The sequence below is a fragment of the Gallinula chloropus genome, assembly GCF_964237585.1.
Source record: "Gallinula chloropus genome assembly, chromosome: 9".
Classification (NCBI taxonomy): domain Eukaryota; kingdom Metazoa; phylum Chordata; class Aves; order Gruiformes; family Rallidae; genus Gallinula; species Gallinula chloropus.
In genome coordinates, this window is record NC_140094.1 from 17,744,698 (window position 1) to 17,763,904 (window position 19,207).

Consider the following 19,207-nt stretch of genomic DNA (forward strand, 5'->3'; position numbering starts at 1 on the left):
CCCTGTTCTCTTCTGCTTTTTAAAATGGAATAGAAACAGGAAGACTTTAAGACATTGTGTGCAATTCCAGCATCTTCCATCCCAGGTTTGGGCAGAAGAGATTGGTGGGTAACAGAATCCATTTGGAAACATGGAGAAGCATTTCAGTGAGGTGTACTTGAGAGAATTCAGAGCTGGCTGTGATGATTCTGCACCAGCTATTTCCTGGGAGTACTTTTGTCTGGAAATGAGAGATGATTTCAGCTCTGTCCCCTGAGCTGCACAGTCCAAGATCTACCCTGTAGAACAACTATGGCCTGCTGACTTTTTTTGCAGTAAAATAAATTTGGGCTTTGGCTGACAAGTCTGAACAGTTCTGCAAAAAAAAAAAATCAGCAGCAAACCCAAGAAATAGAAGGTATCATTTAAACTTTCAGTGTCTAAGACATCCTCTGGCAAGAAGATCCACAGTTTAATTATGACTACAAAGGAGAAAAATTATCTTTATTCACTTCAAATCCGCTGCCTGAGTTTTAATTGGGAAACTTTTATCCTGTGATAAATAGCAAACATGCATTCCTTCTTCCCCTTCCCCCATGCTGTAAGAGACCTCTCACATATCTCCCCTCGGTGACCCCTTTTCTAAGCAAAATCATCCCACTCTCAGTCTCATTTTATGGGAGCCATTTCACAATTTAATTACGCATTCTGTGAAAAGCACTATCTTTGTCTTTAAACCTGCTGTGCAATCATTTAATTGGTTGCCCCTTGTTCCTGTGTTATTAGAAATAGTAAATAACCATTCCTTGTTCGTGTCCTATGCGCCATCCCCAGTTCCACAGATCTCTATCGTATCCCTCCTCAGCCATCTGTTTTCTGAGCTCAGTTCTAGCTTATCAGGTCACTCTTTGTATAGAAGCTGTTCCATATAAAAGATGATCTTTGTCACCATTCGCTACTTCCATTATATCCTTTGTAAGCAGGAATCAGCTAACTGTACGCAGCCATTTGAGATTTAGTTACATTATGGATTTTTATAATGCTGCAAAAATGGATTTTCCATCCTGTTTTGTTCTCCTCCTGATCACTCTCACTGTTTTATCTGGCGCTCCGGCTCCGTTTGTTTTTTGACGGGTGCCGAGCACTGAAATTTGAGTTATTCAGGAAGCCATCCACTGTCATTGCCTGATCTCTTTCCCTGAATGGGAGGAATGAAATTAGAATTCACCTTTTGTGAAGGTAACTTAAAAAATAATCTTATTTTCCCATTGTCTGATACTCAGCGGTTTTGAACACCACATTTCAACTCAGCCGGTCATTCAGTACCACAAATATTCCCTTAAATTTGCTACTAGCTTCATATTTGATGATCCAAATAATTCTGCATTGTTTGCACACTTTCTTTTCAAATTCTTCTATAGCTGTGTTATATAATTAAGGATAACATCCAAGCAGAGTCTCCAAGCTGAGACTTCCCTACCAGGCACATGGTCACCAGCAGAGATCTTCTGTAGCAGAAGGTGCCAAACAAGTTCAGAACATCAGTGCACACCTGAACTCTTGTTCCCCCAGACTGGATGGACTGAGCCCAGGAGGAGTTAAATGTGCAGTACGCAGCAGGTATCCTCAGCTGGTCCCTTGCTAAGAGCACTGAAGCCACAGAAGCAGCAATGTGGATGGAAAACATGCAGGTATGGGGCTGGTGAGGCTAACACCTGAGGCCGACCTCGGTTCTGAGCTACATGAGCACAGGGGAATGGATCAAAGCAGGAAAGAAAAAACAAAAAGAGGAAAGCATCTAAAAAAGAAAGGGTATTTTATGAGATGAAATGAGTAACATTCAATGTCAGCTTTAAGCTAATAGGGCTTGTGATGCACCTACTGAAAAGCCAGTAAATAACCTGGCAGTCATGCAGAGGCAGAGAAACAGGCATCCCCTTCAAGCTTCCACAGGCTTTTCCAAACCCAAAAGCTTAAAGCAAGAGTGTCCAAGATCTGGTAAATTTCCAGATTCCCTATGGCATGAGACAATGCCTCAGGATTTCCCATTTATACAAGTCTGATTGCAAAGGATCGAGTCGTTTCCTTTGACAGTACAGCCAGACAGAAAGTAAAATAAAAGCCTAACCCCCAGCTTAAATCTGAGGTGGTTTTAATGAGTCAGTTTTGCAACATGAACTGCCAGGAGAGCCAGTTACCAACACTTTTATGCATAGACCCACCGATGGTGTGGATAAAGATACACACATTTAGAAGCTTAATAGATGAAAAGGGACACTGCTATTGGCAAGCAGTTTATTCCTCTGCAAAATTCAGATCAAATAACTCAGTCTGAACAGAATATTGAGCTCCACTGATTCTGACTGAGGCTACAGGAACGGAAATGCAATTTGACATAGCCCCATTGCCAATTAAGGATAAAATACAGGAAATATGTCAACTAGCAACAAAGTGAGAGGTTTTCAGGCTTTCTATATGAAGTTGGTTCCTTTGGACCCACTTACCAAAACTTTGGAGTTATTCAGGTAAATAAAACTGCAGCTGAGCCCAGAAGTAAAAGTAAATATAAGAAGAAAAAGGAGGAGACCTGGGACTTGCTCACAGTTCTCACCAAATTATAGACACTGTGAGTGACTGAATAAGTTATCGTTAGTAGAGGCAGTCACCGAGACAAACTCTGCTCTTGTGTATCTGGGACAATCCTACCCAAGCTAGTAGTTGTGTTCAGGTAAACTTGGGCTGACAAAGTAGAATTTGAGCTGTCACAGGTGATTTCTGGAGCTTGTACGTTGATAAGAGAGTGAGCAAACAAAACGAAATGGAAGGAGTTCATAAAAGAGTCTGAAAAATTCCACTGAATTTAAAGAAAGGGATGCAGTTCCCACAACTGAGGGAGACCCACTGTGTCTTGTGCATCCCATGACCTTGCTAAATACTCCAGCACAATAGCTCACCTGCTCAAAAGCATACAACAGATGCCTCGAAGTGAGAGAAGACCCTTCATTAAGGCTCACACAGCCAGGCGCTGACATGACTGCTGTCAGGGTTTAGGAAAACACCATCTCCTAAACACTGTGGCTGCCAGTGCTCCAGCAGAACTGTCTAATTGGTCAATATGAGCTCCAGGGGGAGAACACCAACAAGCCTAATAGGCAGCGAGTACCTGGGCCATTGATATAAAAATCAATAGGGGAGCGGTTTAGTCTGAAAGCCTGGGAATAGAGGTGGCCTCCCCATAATGATCTTCCCTGCTGGGATCTGAATGTAGGATATCTTCTCCTGTAGTACAGCAGAGCCAGAAGAATCCATTTGTGAGTTGTTAGAGAAATACTGGGCTCAGCCCACATCCCGTTTCTTCGCACTGAGGTGATGTTCATTGTTTCCTGGCCAACCAGAGGCAGAGCCCTCTCAGAATCAGATTAACTTTGCAGAAAGGCACCTGCCATTTAAGAAAGATGTGGTACAACCTGGGTGCCTAACAGTGCTTACAAACAGTGCTGCTCCAGAAGCTCTGAGTACCTGTGCTATTTGTCCCCAGAAGTCGTCCTACAGGGACTTTGAAACGGATCACATGGCCACGCCACCAAGCTTGACCTGAAGCAATGGTTTGTGAAGGTAAAATGGTGAAGTGGCTCAGCCTGCCAGCAAATTTGCCAGTCACTGCTGATAGAAATGGGGTTTGTGATGTACATACTGATCCACAGGGAGCTGGACTAAGACCAAAGTCATTTCATGCAGGCCACTGCACATCCAAGAGAAGATAATTGTCAATCTGTACTGACCTGGCCTGGATCAGACCTAGTAGCCTGGGGATGTGGAGCTTTATAGCCTGTTATTAGTCCCAACGGCCTCCAAAAGAAAAAGTCCAGCCATTTTAGGCACATAAATATGTGCTTTTGTATGCACAGAGAAGTGGGTAAGAAAATCTGGAGGTCATCAATGAAAAGGGATATCAAGATGCAACTCAGACAGTTTTCTCCTTGTCTGTGCATATGCAAAAGTCATGATAGGAGCAAATGATTCCTGACCAGCTCTATGAATGTGAGGAATGTACCTAAACATTGGGCGTAAGATATTTTGGTTTATGTTCATAAATTCAGACTGACCAACATGCAGTCCAGCTGACAAAAACTTTTGTACAACTAGAAAGTAACAGTTCTCTCACATCAAGAACAACTTTCCAGCTTGCCTTAATGAGGCTGTACAGAACAGAGTGTTTTTTCTTGCCAGTCTCTTGTTCCTCATCCACTTGTGATTTGTAAGCTTAAAATTCAGATGAGTTTTCAGACTTATTTCCATCTAGAAGACACCAAGAAAACACAAGTTTGAAGGACAATGCACTCCTAAGCAACCAAAACCAGGAAAGGGGGATCTGGGATACAGCCACTGTTAGTACACAGGACCTGATTGTGCTATGGTGACCAACTGTCTCACCACCAGTAGCATTTTCATCTTTACCCACTTTTCTAGCACCACATGAATATAATTTTCAACTTTTCCCATCATGGTTTCCTAGGATACAGTTACATCTTCCATTTAGTAAAATTCATTTTAATTGAATTACTCATGTTCCTGCCTTTCACTTTTCCCCCAGACCAAAAACTCCCATCAACACCTGTTAGCAAAGAGAGCACATTTCCTTCACACTGACTGACAAAAGGGTCTGCTCAGAACACTTGGACCCTGACAGGTCTTTTTCTTCAGCTTCATCCCACTACTCTGTCTATCCAATGGAGGACTTTCCTGCTTGGATCACCAGTGAGAGTCCTCCCAGGCTGGTCTTGCCTTTCTGTTGTCTATGTCTCTTTACTTCCAGGGTTGCTGAGTCATGGCTACAGAGGGATACTCCCAAACATCTTGAAATAAAGTCTACTAAGAACTTCTGAGATATTGATGGGAAAGACAGACAAAGCCAGTAAGTAGGAAAGAGTTCAAAGTCCAGGAGCACGGGAATCAATTTCTTCCACATCCTGACTTAATATTCAGTGTTTGTTCAGGCAAAATTCTTTCTTTTGAGGGAATGTGATGCACAGTACTTCTAACCTGGTTATGTAGGGAGGGGCTTACATGACTTTGAGGTACATCAGCCCATCTGATCACCCTCTGCCTGCTCAGGTGTCATAGGAGGCCTGACAGACAGCATTACTGCAGGGAAAGACAAGGGACTAAGGACAGAAAGCTGTGGAAAGCAAGGCTCTTTTAGCTCCACTACTTAAAGGACAACTTGTTTTACCTTTATTATTAATTAATTCACTCACTGCCAGGTACAGCCTACGCTCCAACCCACCTGCACAGTACGGATGCCTTTATGGATGCCATCGCCGCTACCACCAGCCATTCACAATGGCTTTGAGACATGGGATTATGAATACAAATAGGCAACCAGTGAGAAGAAAATGCATCTTCCTTGTGCATCTGGGCAATTCATGAAATGAGACTGGGGAAACTATTTCTGTTGCCTGTAATACTCCAGTTAATTGGACAACTGCTGTGCCAGAAAACCTTTTCCCCCACCTACAGCAAGTAAAATTTATACTGGTGGTTGGTAACAAGAACATCTTGATAAAATGGTTGAATTTATTTTATACCTATAAATGAAAAGAGCCCTTAACAAAGGGGGGTAACTGATATGCTCGGTAAATCAAGGATAAAAGGACACAGGCTCTATTGAAGATTTTTTCCCCTCTTCTTTTCTTTCTAAACCTTTTGATGAGGTGCCCTGTTGCTCTGAGATGAGCTTCCACTGAAGTACTTTTGGAATTATCTCAAAGAGAAATGGATCATTTAAATAAGTTAAAGCCCCCAAAACAGATCCACTATCTCCAACCTTAGGTCCATTTTTTTATATTAAGAATTTTGTGAAATTTATAAAATAACATTACTACTGAACCAGGGGCTTGTAAGACAAAGAAGCCTCATTCATTTTTTTCTTGCTTCCTTCTGAAGTGGTAAAAGCTGATACATTTAGAATAAAGATGAAAGGAAATATGTAGAAGAGAGGGGAATATTCTGATAAATTTGTATTTATCAACCTCAAGTGTTTAGAAAACACCTACAGGCAATGCTTCTTCAAACTCCTCCAGACCTACCTGGGATTCTGGTCTTTCAGGGGAAATTCAATTGAAGATAAGATAAGGTGCTCTTTTCTATTTACTTTTTTTCTTTTGGACAACAGAGAGAATTTTAAAGGTGTAGGACAGGAGAGCAGACTTCTTTTTTAAACATGGAAGGAAAGATTGTTTTTTCTCTCCTGCATGTTTTCTTCAGGGAACAAGAGACACTGTATGGACTACAAAGAAGCCAGCCATTGCTGGAATGCACAGCAGACTGGACCTCAAGTTCCTTGTGACCTCTGTAGGTAACACATGGTTCTCCTCATTCCTATGGAAGGGTAAGATTGGGTCAATTGGTCAAGTTACTCACTAAGTAGGTGTTGGGCCTGAGACCACTTGTGCATTTGCATTGACTGAGAGATTATCCATCACAAAATTCATTATACATTGCTACACATTTGGAAAGGTTATAGCACAATAATACATATTTATGGTTACTAAGTTCTCAAGCTTATTGTGTGTTACAGGGGACGACCTCACTCTAGCACACAGGCATGTTCATGTAAACTTTGGAAGCAATCTATACCTACAGTAGAGAAAGCACTATGTTAAGAAACTGTGGTATAATAGGCAAAGCTATAGACTTCTGGACCCAGATTAAGCCTATTTCAGACCTCAATGCACAGATTTCTGCTGAGCTCATCCAGAGACATAGCGGTGGTTTGGCCCAACACAGTGACTGAGCACCACATACCACTCACTCCCAGAGGACACAGAGCCTTCTTGGGCTGTGGTAAAGACAATTTACTGACAAAAGCACCATGAAAGTAGAGCAGTAACAGGCAATTACAGTCACACCTGGTGATAACACAGCGTAAAGTACCTTACCAACCCAATGCTGCACAACACAAAGACCAAGTGGCCAACTCAACACACTCAGACCACTCTGGAGGCACCAAACCAGCACCCTTCTCAATCAGCCCCTTTTATGGGGAAGTGATGTCAGGGAAACAGCCCAGGCTAACTCAGCTCACCTGGGATAACTCAGCTCACCTGGGCTGGCTGCTTGGGGAGGTTGATTCTGGCCTGGCCAGAACTGATATATACAGTCATACAGCCTCACTCATGTGAGGATATATTAGAAAGGCATTATTCTATAATGTTTTTAAAATGCAGTCTTGATGCATTGTCAACAGGAGATGCAAATGGCCACAGATGCAGAGTACTGGGAGATGGCTTGGAAAGTCTTAGGGAATCCAAGTGACATTCCAAAAGCTGAAAACCCTTCTAGCAAGAGGTCATCACTCCTATAGTTTCCACACTTTCCTGTACTGTGATTGGCTTGTAGGGGACCTACCAATACAGTCAAGGAATAGAAAAATGTCAAAATGAGTTCTTTCATTTTAGTGATGAAGTGCTAGCTTTGCTTGCCAGCATGCAGGGTTCAATAAAAGCAGACAGGTCTTCAAAAAATTGCAGCATAAATAGATGAACTCTTTAAAGTAATATAAGTTCTGTCATCTAGATGTGAAATATAGACCTAAGTGCCCGCTGAAGTAAAAGCTGACCGCACATTCCATAGATAAGTGTTAAAGTTTTCTCAGAGTGTCTTAGGCTGAGAAATGTTTTAACTACATATCTCCTTTCCAGAATAGACAGAATGAAAGCATTTGAAGTTAAATCCATTTTTCAAAGGAAGAAAACAAAGCATCCATAAAGAAACAAAGGCATAGCACAGGATGAGGTCTCCAGATAGCGACTGTTTTCCAGAAAGTTGCAATTAGCTGTGCAATGGAGAAGGTGAACTTAGTTGTATTTCAATAGCATTTATAATGATCTCAGTAGCTTGAACGCTGATAGGTACGTGCAGGGGGTTGGTTTCAAGATTTCCTTGAGAGACAGAAGGTCAGGATTCCTGTGGTCTCCTGTCATATTTAATTCATATCCTCTGGCCTTCTTCACCGCATTTATTGAATTACAGGAATAAAATTCAATGAACCCAAAACAAAAGAAGAGAGGACAGGGCAAATCCTCATTGCTTTCACATCCTCTGCACAACTGACTTCCATGGACTTGTAAGAGAGCATCCTTAAGCAGAATTTGGAAGGAGGGGGAAGTGCAAGATAGCACAACCCCGCTCAGCACCCCCATAAATGCATCCAAGTAATTTACTGCAAGGAGCAACTAGCTGCATGTGGGAGTAAGGATCTGATTTCTACCAGTTAAGAATCTGCCCGCACACTTTCTAAGGCTAACCCTTGTGTACTGCCTGTGTGTGTTTATCAGACTCCTTCCTGCCACAAATGAGATGGCAGTAGAATGGCTTTTCAAAGCTGTTCTTCAGAGAAGCATCACTGGCAATTCGGCACGTGGGTACTGAGAGGCAATCCTCAAATATGTTGAAAATACCAGTTTCAGGGAAGTGCACTATTGGCACACTTACCACGATGATTCCCTGCAATCATCTTAATTAAATTGATCCAACCTTTATCCTCCCTTTATCCTCCCTTACAAGTGAGATGCAGTAAGTGCAGGGCTTCCAACAGACCTGCAGCATGGACCCTGCTGCTGGAGCACATGGGGAGCAGCTCTACATGTGCTCTGCGATTTTGGGGAAGAAGATCTGGTTGTGTTTTTTCTGCTCTGATTACCTTATTTTTCTTGTCCTCTGCACTGCCTCCAAGAACTGAGCTGTTTGGGGTATAACTCTGATTTCTCAGTCAAATCTACACAGGGTGCCTGTGCTGTGGTTTAGACACCCATACAGTTAAAACAGTAAAATCCCCTAGTGTGAGCACGGTCATATCAGAACCTCATACAAATAACCTGTACCAGTGCCCAGTAACATCTTTACAACAATACAATTTGGTTTTAGAGCTAGGTATGTGCAAATCTGGTTGTTGAGTCTGACCCAAAATATTAATCCAAAAAAAAAAGGAGATGTAAAATGTTTTGAAATTCTCTCCAAAACTGCAAGCTCACCAATATTTAGCTTTGGCATTTGAATTTTTGGAAATGTCACAGCTAATAAATAATGCATTATTTTCTGAGCTACAATGTACTTTTTTATTTTCAAACTTGAATCTGCTCAACTTCCAAAAAATGAAGGGCTCGGCTCACGTACATGTCAACCTGTGGGATGGCTGCCTTTCCACTTAATACATTTAATAAAGGTGACCAGATGCTTTGTGTTTTTTAATGGCTTGTTCTGCATCCCAACAAAATGTCCCTGTTTTGGCTGTGATCACAGATGATTCATTCTGAAACCCAGCCCAGCTGCCCTGACACAGCCAAGGCAGGGCACAGTTAAAAAAGAAGCCATCTGTGCAAAAGAAGTGGGCTGGAGGAGTGCTTTGTCAGGGAAAGACTGTCACTTCTTGGCCACTATGTTTTCTAGGCATCCAGTAACCCAAAAATCCTACGGGTCCAGCCTCTCTGCCTGTGCAGTTATATTCCATCCCATCCTCTTCCTTTCCCCCCATCCTCAGAAGCCCTCCAGCCTGCTCCCCTCTATAGATGGTGAGTAGATCAAACCTCTGTAAAATGTTAAGATGTTGATCCCACTTTCATTCTTTCCAATCCTATGGCAAAATTCCTGACCCTGTAGCTGCACCTGCCAAGCCTCATGCTACAAAAAAAAAAAGCAAGAGGGATTCATTTCTGGCTTTTTCTGACTAATTAGCTCTGCCCAGCTCTGTATTAGCATCGCTCTCTTGTCAGCGCCGCCAACAGAGACATCCTGCATTCATGGACAGTCGTGCCGCTCTCTCGCAGGCCAGCCCAATTCAAGGGCAAAATTCTACCCGCAGGCAAAGCTCCCCATCGCCTCAGCAAGAGGCAGGCACGCAGATTTGAAGGCAAAATCTGGTCTTGAGCGTGTCATTGAGATAAGCTACTTCAAGCCTTGAGAGGGTTCCGGCCCCCGCCAGCATCTTTCACATGGCCCGCAGGCTGCGTCGTGAACCGTGCCGACAGCTTCCCCATCGGATGAGGAGCGTACAGCCAGAGCACTCGGCAGGGCTCCGCCGTTCTGGGGTGGGAGGTAAAGGTTCCTGTCAGGGTTTCTTTACAGCCTGTGTTCTCCAGCATTTGAAAGAACCATCGCAGCTCAAGTCGGCTGGCACGCATGCGAATGACAAATAGGCTTCCGAGGCAATAAATTAGCAATTTCAAGGCTTTACTTCCCCTCATGGACTAATTGCCAGAGATTATAGTATATTATGAGAGAGCAATGATACTAATGCCTAAATATGCTTCAGTGATTACAGAGCTATCCTCAATAACCAAGCTGTTTAAATGTCAATGCAAGAAAGCTCTTTATTATGAGATTAAATATTATTTTGAAGCAATGCAATAGGAACTTCCCAGGCTTCATGCCTGCAATAATACTGTCTTGGAGCAATATATATTGGGCAAACGATGCTTTTTTAAAAATGTCTATAGTAAAGGGGCCCAAAATATTTTTTGTGCTGCAGACTTGAACATCACTCCTGATAAGAAAGAGAAGCAGGGGATCTTTTTAGTTTGCATTTGTTACTAACACACTGCTGCCTTCATTCTTCCCTCTACTTTATATTAATACTCAAGTATCACCACAGTATAGACAAGATAAATCCTTGTTTTCTGTTAGTGTGAGCGGGCAATCAAACCTCAAAGCCCTTTCTTTTCCTTTTCATTTTATGAGATCTCCAAGAACTACTGTCTTGCAGATGCTTTTGATGATGTCTAAATAAATCTGTTCATAGCTGGCACTGCAAGAACCCCGGGAAATTAGATGGAAGCTCCAACTTTCAGTTGAGCTGTTGACATGATGCAGAAAACAAAAGTGTCTCTAAGCCATAACTCCAGTCCCACAGCTATGGAGATGATGGTTGGTGGTCATAAGCTCAGGTGTGGCTGTCAAAGGGAGGGAGGCTAAAAAGCATTAGCACCCCACTAATCTCACATAGGACTCCCACGCCATGGATCTTGTCACACAGTTGTGGAGCCTTCCCCTAGATGTGACAGCAGCCCATGACCCTGCAGGATGCAACAATGATTCTTCTAGAAAACCCTACACATTGCAGAGGATGCTGATGGCAGGAGGGTCTCCTCAGCTGTCCAGACCCAGGATTCCCCTCCTGTTGTTTCTACAGCTCTGCAGCACAATGTCCACTGTGTTTCATAAATGCAAATCAAAACAGTTACAACATAGTTAAACATGTTCCCTGGTATTTGAAGATACTTACTCATCTCATCTCAGTTGTACTTTAAAACAAGAGAGGGTAAAACTCATTGAGGAGGCTGCACATTTTGTTTGGTTGCTAAATGTCAGTGGAAGGCTTAAAAATATTGGGAATGTCTTGAATCTGAAGCTTGATTTCTAGTCAAGTTACTAATTACATTATATACATTACAGTAACTGTACTATAATAGTACAGAAAACACATGGATGGGCCTGTGGAGACAGGTCATGTCAAATTAAGGACATGAATGACAGAAAGATAGCTGCTAATGAAGCTGTGCTGGAATTCTCTCTTGAAAGCATTTTGTTTCTTTAGCAAGTCTTGTTTCTTAATCACAGCCCATGGATCTCTTCATGGTGTGGCCCTGAGCTACACAGTATGACCAGGGAATTTATTGACATGAGTTTCCTCAGGACTGGACACCTGGATCTACCTCCTCATACCTTCTGCTGCAACCTGGCAGTTGTTAATTCGGAATCTTTGTTGTTTCACCTTGGCTGGTTTCTTCAGCCATTTTATATCTCATCTATAAAATGTAAAGCTTGTTTACCTCAGAATGTCTGAAGCTCTTTCTGATGCTCAGGTAAAAGACACCTGCCATATATGCTCAGAAAAGACATAAATTGCTCTATCATTTGTAACATTTTAAAAGATCTTCATCTATTAAAATCACAGTGTGACTGACAAGGAACATGCTGAAAGGCCATGAGAATTCTTTTTCTGCTCTTCCAGGCAGACAATAATCTGACATCTTTTTTGTTATGTCTTGACTTAGAATATATGATGGGGAACCATGTCTTTATCCTTATAATAGTAATCCACTTAGAATGCTGATGTTAAGTAAATAACCTGAAGTTGACACTACTCAAAGGAGAATTACGAGGGTTTACCACAGAATGGGGAGAAACCACCTGCATTTGGCCACTTTTATGCAAATATTATTTGAAATCAGATTAAAACCCTCTTTAATGCTTTGCATTCTGAAATGCCCCATTATTCTCAGCTCTCACTTACCATATATCCTGGTGCACATGAACACTTCCCTGTGATGCTGTCACAATCGGCACCGTTCTGGCAAGGGCAGGTCAGCTGGCAGCCTTCACCGTAGTACCCAGGGGGGCAGGTTTCGTTGCAGTACAGCCCAGCCCAGCCAGCTTTGCAGCTGCATTCTCCAGACAGTGGATGGCAACTAATGAAGGCAGACAAATATTAATGAGATGTGGGCATGAAAGACAAATACGGCCCGTAAACAGCAGCAGAATGTTTTAAATGCAAGAGTAATACTAAGAACATCCTAAACCTGAAGACTCTAAAGGATGGTGAACATAAACAGCCATGTAATTCAGGAAATGAGTAGGGAATATGATGCTAAACACCAGCCTGGCATGCCTCTTCCAAACATCCAGGAGCTGCCCCAGCACAGGGAATTTTATACCTTGGAAGTTTATGCTTTTCCATTCTCAAATCAATGTGACTTGGGTTATTGCCTTTAACCATGCCAGGATTAAGCCATCCTGTTGCATGGCATGTATGTGCCATACCATTTGGCTGTAATACTGTCAGGTAAAGGTGTTCAGGGTTTGGAAAAATTCCAGTGGATAGAGGAATGCAGTCAAGACAGTTGTGAAGGTCAACCTGAGTCCTGAGGCATAACAACTACTCTTTCTATTCTATTCTAGTTTAGTCTTGAGAAAATTCAGCCGTAGCAAACAGAACTGATGACTACCTGAAGCCTTGGGATTTATTCAGGGCAGGAGTCAACAGGAGCCCTGGGACTAAATCTCAGCTGTGCAGGGAAATGAGTGAAGTTCCTTTATGCTGAATAACGAGCATTTCTGCCCAACATTAATCCTCTGGCTTTCGTTTCTATTCAGAAAACTCCACACTGTTGTGAGAGCACACAGAGACAGAAATAAAAAGGAGAATGAAGCCCAAAAGACCAGACAATGCCTGGTCCTTCTGCATCTGGTTGGTGAAAGACTTACCCCTTTGTTCCTCCTGCTGCAAAATAGTTTATTCACTATTTGCTCCTCTACAAACAGAAAGGGCATCTCCTTGGTTTCCTTAGGACACTAACTTCCTTCCCATGGGAGCAGAGCCACGCCGAAGCTGTGGATTTGGGCTGGGAAAGGCGGTTTTAAGTCCTGGTTTGAAGTGATGGAGGTTTCTGAGAGCACAGGGGGATGTCTAATCTGGGGAGAAGGGGTGGTCAGTGATGGGGTGAGAGAGAGAGACAGCAGGGGATGGCAAAGGAATCAGACCCCATGTTGTGTGAGGCCAGCTGGGAGTGTAAGGCTTCACCCAAATGCTCAGCGTGCTGTGGGGGCTCTGCACCATCAGACAGTACCAGACCAGCATTGGCTAGCCCTTGGTGAGAAAGGTGAGATACAATATTGCTACGAAACAGATTTTCTCTATTCTCAGAACAAGAAAGATGACAGTTCTGCAAGGTGGCACCTCTCTATGGACTTGTCTCCTGGATTTTTGCCTCTTAAAAACTATTTATTTTCCTTTATGATTATTTATTGCTATAGTTTAAGATCGCAGACACGGCTGAATGAGTTTCTTTACACCTATAAAATTAATATTGTATATGTTAATTTTCAAGGTAACCTCATAAAACGTAATTTCCAAGTATGTTTCTGGCAATTACTTGTAGGAGAGGTTAGTCACATACTGTTGTGACTAAGAATGATCAAATTTTGAGTGTGTCATATGTTTCATCATAAATAGTGTTTTACTGACTAATTAAAACAATTCATCAGCTTAACAAACTACCATCCATGAAATTCTTCTGACAAAGCAGTCCCTGAAATTATGGTTGTTCACAAAGCACCTCTTAACATTCAGATGAAAATAATAAAAGCTCATTTTTCCCCCTCTGCGTCTATTAATCATTACCTAACAGGAGCAGAAAGCTAAACAGTGAAGAAATATTTTAAAGTGGATTTTTTTGTTTCTCTGTTCTCACTGCTGCTGCGTGCATCACACAGTTCCATGAGAACTGCATCTGTTGGCTAAATTAAATCTTTCAAACATAATATATGATCATGGCAGTTTGAATCGGTCTATGACAATTCAATTGAAAATACTATATTGAGTAAGAATTTCTCCTCCAAGGTTGGCTCCTTCATCAAAATAGACAGCTTTTTTGCATGGGAGGCAGGTTAGATATTCAGGACTAAAAATCGTCCCATGGTGCACTGAAACTGGAAGCAAGAACCAAGGAAGCTTTGTAAAAGAGTATGTGAGAGATGGGGCCTTGGACTCCAAAACAAGGCCCAGAAGAAGGTTAAGATCATGGTCTGCCCCCTAACGTCTTTTCCGACTCTTCCATGAGGCTGTGAGATAGGAAAAGCCCAATGAGGTGTTTGGATCCATGTAATCTTCCTGCTGAAGCAAGAATGATTTTATTAGCAGCCTGGGTGTGTCAGAGTTTTGTTTTTCTCCTAGGCCAAGAACTTAGTCTTTCAGCACTTTGAAATACTTCTCTTTTGCTGTCATACAGAGCGCTGGCATTGCAGGATTAGGAGAAGTCCTCCACCCTAAATTCCACAGTTATGGTACCCAGAACTATTGTTATGGGTACAACTCTGGATAGCAACAGTTGGTAAATAGACTGTAAAGCAGGAGAAGAGAAACTACTTCTTGACAGCAGCAGAATAAACCTTTCCAAAGCTTTTGGCAAGCCAAACATTAACTCACATCATGGTGTTAAAGGTAGTGAAACCAGGAAAAGGACCTTGAACCCACACAGCTAGGTCTGAAATGGGGTTGTCTGGACAGGGGATGGAGGAGACTCATCTCAAATGCAAAGAATACAATGCCCCAAATCACCAACAGTTGTTCAACAATGAAGGTGCCCTGATGCAGGATGTCTATAACTTAGATGCTTAACCAAAATTCAGAAGACAGCTGTTCTCTTCCCAGTCCTGCCACTGAATCTTGGCCATGTAACTCACTCCTCCTGCATTCATCCTTCCCATCTGTAAGATGATGCCTCTCTTCCTTTGGAAGATCTACACCTGGTATCACTAAATAGTTTTTATTATTGTTTTTTCTACTCTGATATGTATGAACTATTCCAGTAATTAAAATCATCAGAGTTAAGATAATGAACTAAAGTTCATGATGCAGAAATAGCATATGCATGTTTGTTTGTGTGATTTAAGAATGCTTCTCCCTTACTGCACTGGCATTCTGTGAAATTGCATTCTGTTTAAACTATGCACCTAAACATGTAACTAGAGCTGGAAACTCATCTGTCATCCCGCCAGCCATCCACACATCACGTCTATCCAGTGAGTAACAGCTTGCTCCATTGAAGTTGAAAAGTTTGAGGCACTTAAGTGCAAAGGTGTTAAGGCAAAGAATGGGAAATACAGCAAGGAACGTGAATTATTTGTGTAATTCCTCCTTCCTATTCTGAATGTGCCTTTCAAGGCCATGTAACGTTTTGCCAGCATGGGGTGCAGCATCATAAGACACCTCTCCATGCCACCAACAAGCTGGAATTAAGAATCACAAACAATTCCTCTGGAGAAGGATCGCTGGACGGACGGGTACGAGGATGCGAGGCCTCTGAAAGGATCCCAGAAGGCAAACCCAGTAACATCTGCTTTCCAACCACTCGCTGGGAGCAGGAAGAGAACCTTACGCTCCTGAAAGAGTCTGGCAGTGTTATACATCAGTATTTTGCATTGAATCTTAACAACTTTTATTTCTTCAAATCTCTTGCATAACAGGAAGGAATAGTGTAGGAAACTGAGAGTGCATGCAAGCAGCCAAGTGTTCCTCTGGCCCTAGGCCAAGGAGAGGTGGAAACTGGAAGCTGTCCACAGCACACAACATGGCATGAGAAGGAAATTGTTCTGTGGCTCTTGCTGCAGTTTGGAAGCTGCTGTATGCTCCCTGGCTTTTGAGCCACGTTTACAGCATAAAAGGTTTATTAAAAAAAAAAAAATACTGAAAAACAGAAGTCATTTTTGACCTTTACACTTTTTAAGCACCTGATTTTGAGGAAACCTGAGGGAACCAGGAAATTTAACTTTTGTAGGGCAAATTGGGAAATGATTGAGAGAGCACAGCCTGTTCCAAATTCTGAAGTTGTTCTCCACACATCTTTCAGCCAAAACAATTTCCCAGTGAATTCCCTGACTTGCTGTTTGCACCCTAGCACCAGTCATCTCATCTTAATTAACAACAGCCCTAATCCTTGTTTAACAGTATCTTTTGGTGGCTATATGACATGCAGTGTCCCTTACTAAAGTGCCCTCTTGCTTTTACAGAAGTAGCCACAAGCAGACTGTAGGAACATACTTCAGTCCACCACGTCTTCAAAGACAGCCTTGCCATGTCAAGGCAAAACTTCGTGTAAGATCCATGGGGTTTGGTCCCTCCAAGCTTTTCAGAGCTGAGGCAATAATTAGAGCCTCTGGAAACCTATGAATTTCATTAGCCTTTGTCACAGTAGGAAAGTGTCAAGGCTTAGATGTCACTGTCTTCCCTCTCATATCTCTGACTTGGGAGAGACATGACTATGGGCATATGGCTCCACACCAATGATTGAGAAGGGTGGGTGAACAAGACTATTTCAGCTACTCATTTCTCTCTCTGCTTTTCAGAAGAGCAAGCAGAGATTATGCCTCTCCTGCTATTGTAAATTGTCTCAACATGGGTGTTTTGCATGGGGTACTTTTTACAAGTGTAAAAAGGGCAGTCCAAATCACCAGGATGTTCTAAAGAACCTAATTCTGGGGTTGTTGAAAAGTCCTGTACAAAGTGCCTTTCAGTGTGCTTTGGTGCAGAAATTATTGGATGATGTTCTTCATCCAATCTATGGAGGAGGTTAGACTAGGTGATCACACAGCTCTCTTCAGACATTAAAATAGATAGATCTATGAAAATAGAAAAGCTGATCATGTATTTCCTAAAGTTCCTCCCCCATCTGCTCCTCAAAGCTCCCAGAATTTTAGTTCCAGACAGTTCTCCCATAAGCAGATCAAATGAGTCAAAACCACTGACAGAAACAAGGAAGCTTCTCTCACCTTCTTTCAAGTGTTTATATAATTATCTACTTAGGTAGCACAAGGAGCCAACAGCTTAAACCGCTTCTGGGGAAAATAGATGGCTGTCAGTAAATGAAAGACCACAGTTCCAGAATTGATAAAAATTCAGGGGATGAATGGGAGGAGGTGGGTAGGAAGAGCAGTGTGTTGTATGGGACTGGTTAAGCAATCAGTAACAAGATTTGTTCAGAATATGGAGGACCTTTGGAGAAGGTCATTTTCCATCAACTCTGACACTCCTGGGCTCAGAAACAGGCAGTGCTCTGAGGAGCTCATTGAAAAGTGGAAAGCTGAAATGTCATGGATGAATGAAAGAACATTTACAGATCTACAGTTTGCTGATACCTCTTTGTTCCATAACAGCGGTGATAAGATGTAGGAAAAAGGGAGATTTTTATCAAGGGAGAGACTAGACTCATTTATTAAGGAAACGGAGATACCATCTGAGCAGAAGATGCTGCAGGTGAAGTTGACGGAGCAGCAATGGGAAGGAAGGCATAAAATGTATCTGTCAGACAGCAACCAGGCACAGGTCAGGCACACGGTGTGTAAGAATGTCCGTGTGCCTAGAAAAGAGTCAATCCTCCACCTTCCCCAGCTCCCTCAAACTTGAGACCTCATCTTTCTTCACAGCTGGACGGTGCTGCTCTGTCCTTTCAGGAAGGATCTGCTCTAAGTAACCCAGGATGAACTCTCGCACCCTCAATCAAACCCACAATCTTCCCTCATTGAAAAGACTCTGGATGTGCTGAGAGTGCAGCCAAGCGCAGCCCTACCTGTTGGCCACAGACCTTTCCCTCCATTTTGGTTTCTGGGGGCTGGGAGAGTGTGTGAAGATGTTCTGTGTCAGCATATCCACACCCTCCAGTACACATGGAGAACAGCTTCCACTGAGGAGCAGTTTGCATTTAGCAGGGTGGCGGGTCCTGCAGACTATGCGACGTGCAGGATTTTATTCCTCAGCTCACACTGCAGGAGCTCTTGAGACATCCCCTGTCCTGAGTACAACACAGCATTAACCTTTTGTGTGTAATGCTCAGCTCACGCCTTAGGGACGGTGGCGGTTTCTTTTGCACTGATTTAATGATACAACAAACAGGAATGAGAGAAGTCTGTGGTACAGAGCTACCTTTGAGGTGTCAAGCACTCTGGATCCTCGCTGCCAAACTCCACAGAGCTAGAGCACTCTTTCTGTGGAGGACTCATACCATCAGAATTACAAGGGTTTTAAATAATCTATCGTGAGCTCTGGCTTTCAGTTAAGCAAAACCTCACCACTCACAGCTGAACTTGCATTCACAAGAAAGATCACCCGTTTATTTCCAAGACTGAGACAAATAGAGTCTATCTCAAGCACACAAACAGATTTGCCTGAAGTGTTTGTGTGTGTGTGTGTCTATGTGTGTGTGTGCACACAAATTAGGTGGCATTGCTTGTATGCATAATTGAGGAGAGTGTTTATATTTTAGCAGGCTGCAAGACTGCAAGGTACGTTTGTCATCATCAGCAAGACAGTCAGGTCCCTACCTGTCTGGTTTAAAATTGAAGAATGTCCGTATCAAGGGCGTATTTGCTTGGGCATCAATTATCCCCACCTCCCTCTGAAGCCGACACAGCCTGGAATTGGCTATGAATGCTTAACAGCAATGGACAGAAAAAGGAGGAAAGCAAGTGGGAGCTGAGGGGCTCAGCATCTTGCAGGGCTGGTAAGGGAATGTGGGCACTCAAGTCCATCCAAATAGATCATGCCAGGGTGGATTTGCTGTCCAGGGTCCCTTCACGGTACGTGAGGGAGCGAGGAACCTCCAAACAGCAATTCCAGCAGTCAGGAAACAAGGCAAGTAGGTAGAAAAGGTAACAAAAAGGATAATTGGGAAGAGTC

At 42.7% G+C, this 19,207-nt stretch overlaps 1 protein-coding gene across 2 annotated transcripts in view; it reads right to left on the minus strand.

The window, feature by feature from the left end:
• MEGF11 (multiple EGF like domains 11) overlaps positions 1-19,207 on the minus strand; it is a gene marked incomplete at its 3' end in the record, with an annotated part of 205,422 nt that overhangs the window by 64,568 nt on the left and 121,647 nt on the right. For both annotated transcript variants that reach the window (XM_084268356.1, XM_084268355.1), the window contains exon 9: positions 12,272-12,446. In XM_084268356.1, coding sequence (XP_084124482.1) covers positions 12,272-12,446 — 175 coding nt within the window. The remainder of the gene's footprint in view (positions 1-12,271; positions 12,447-19,207) is intronic.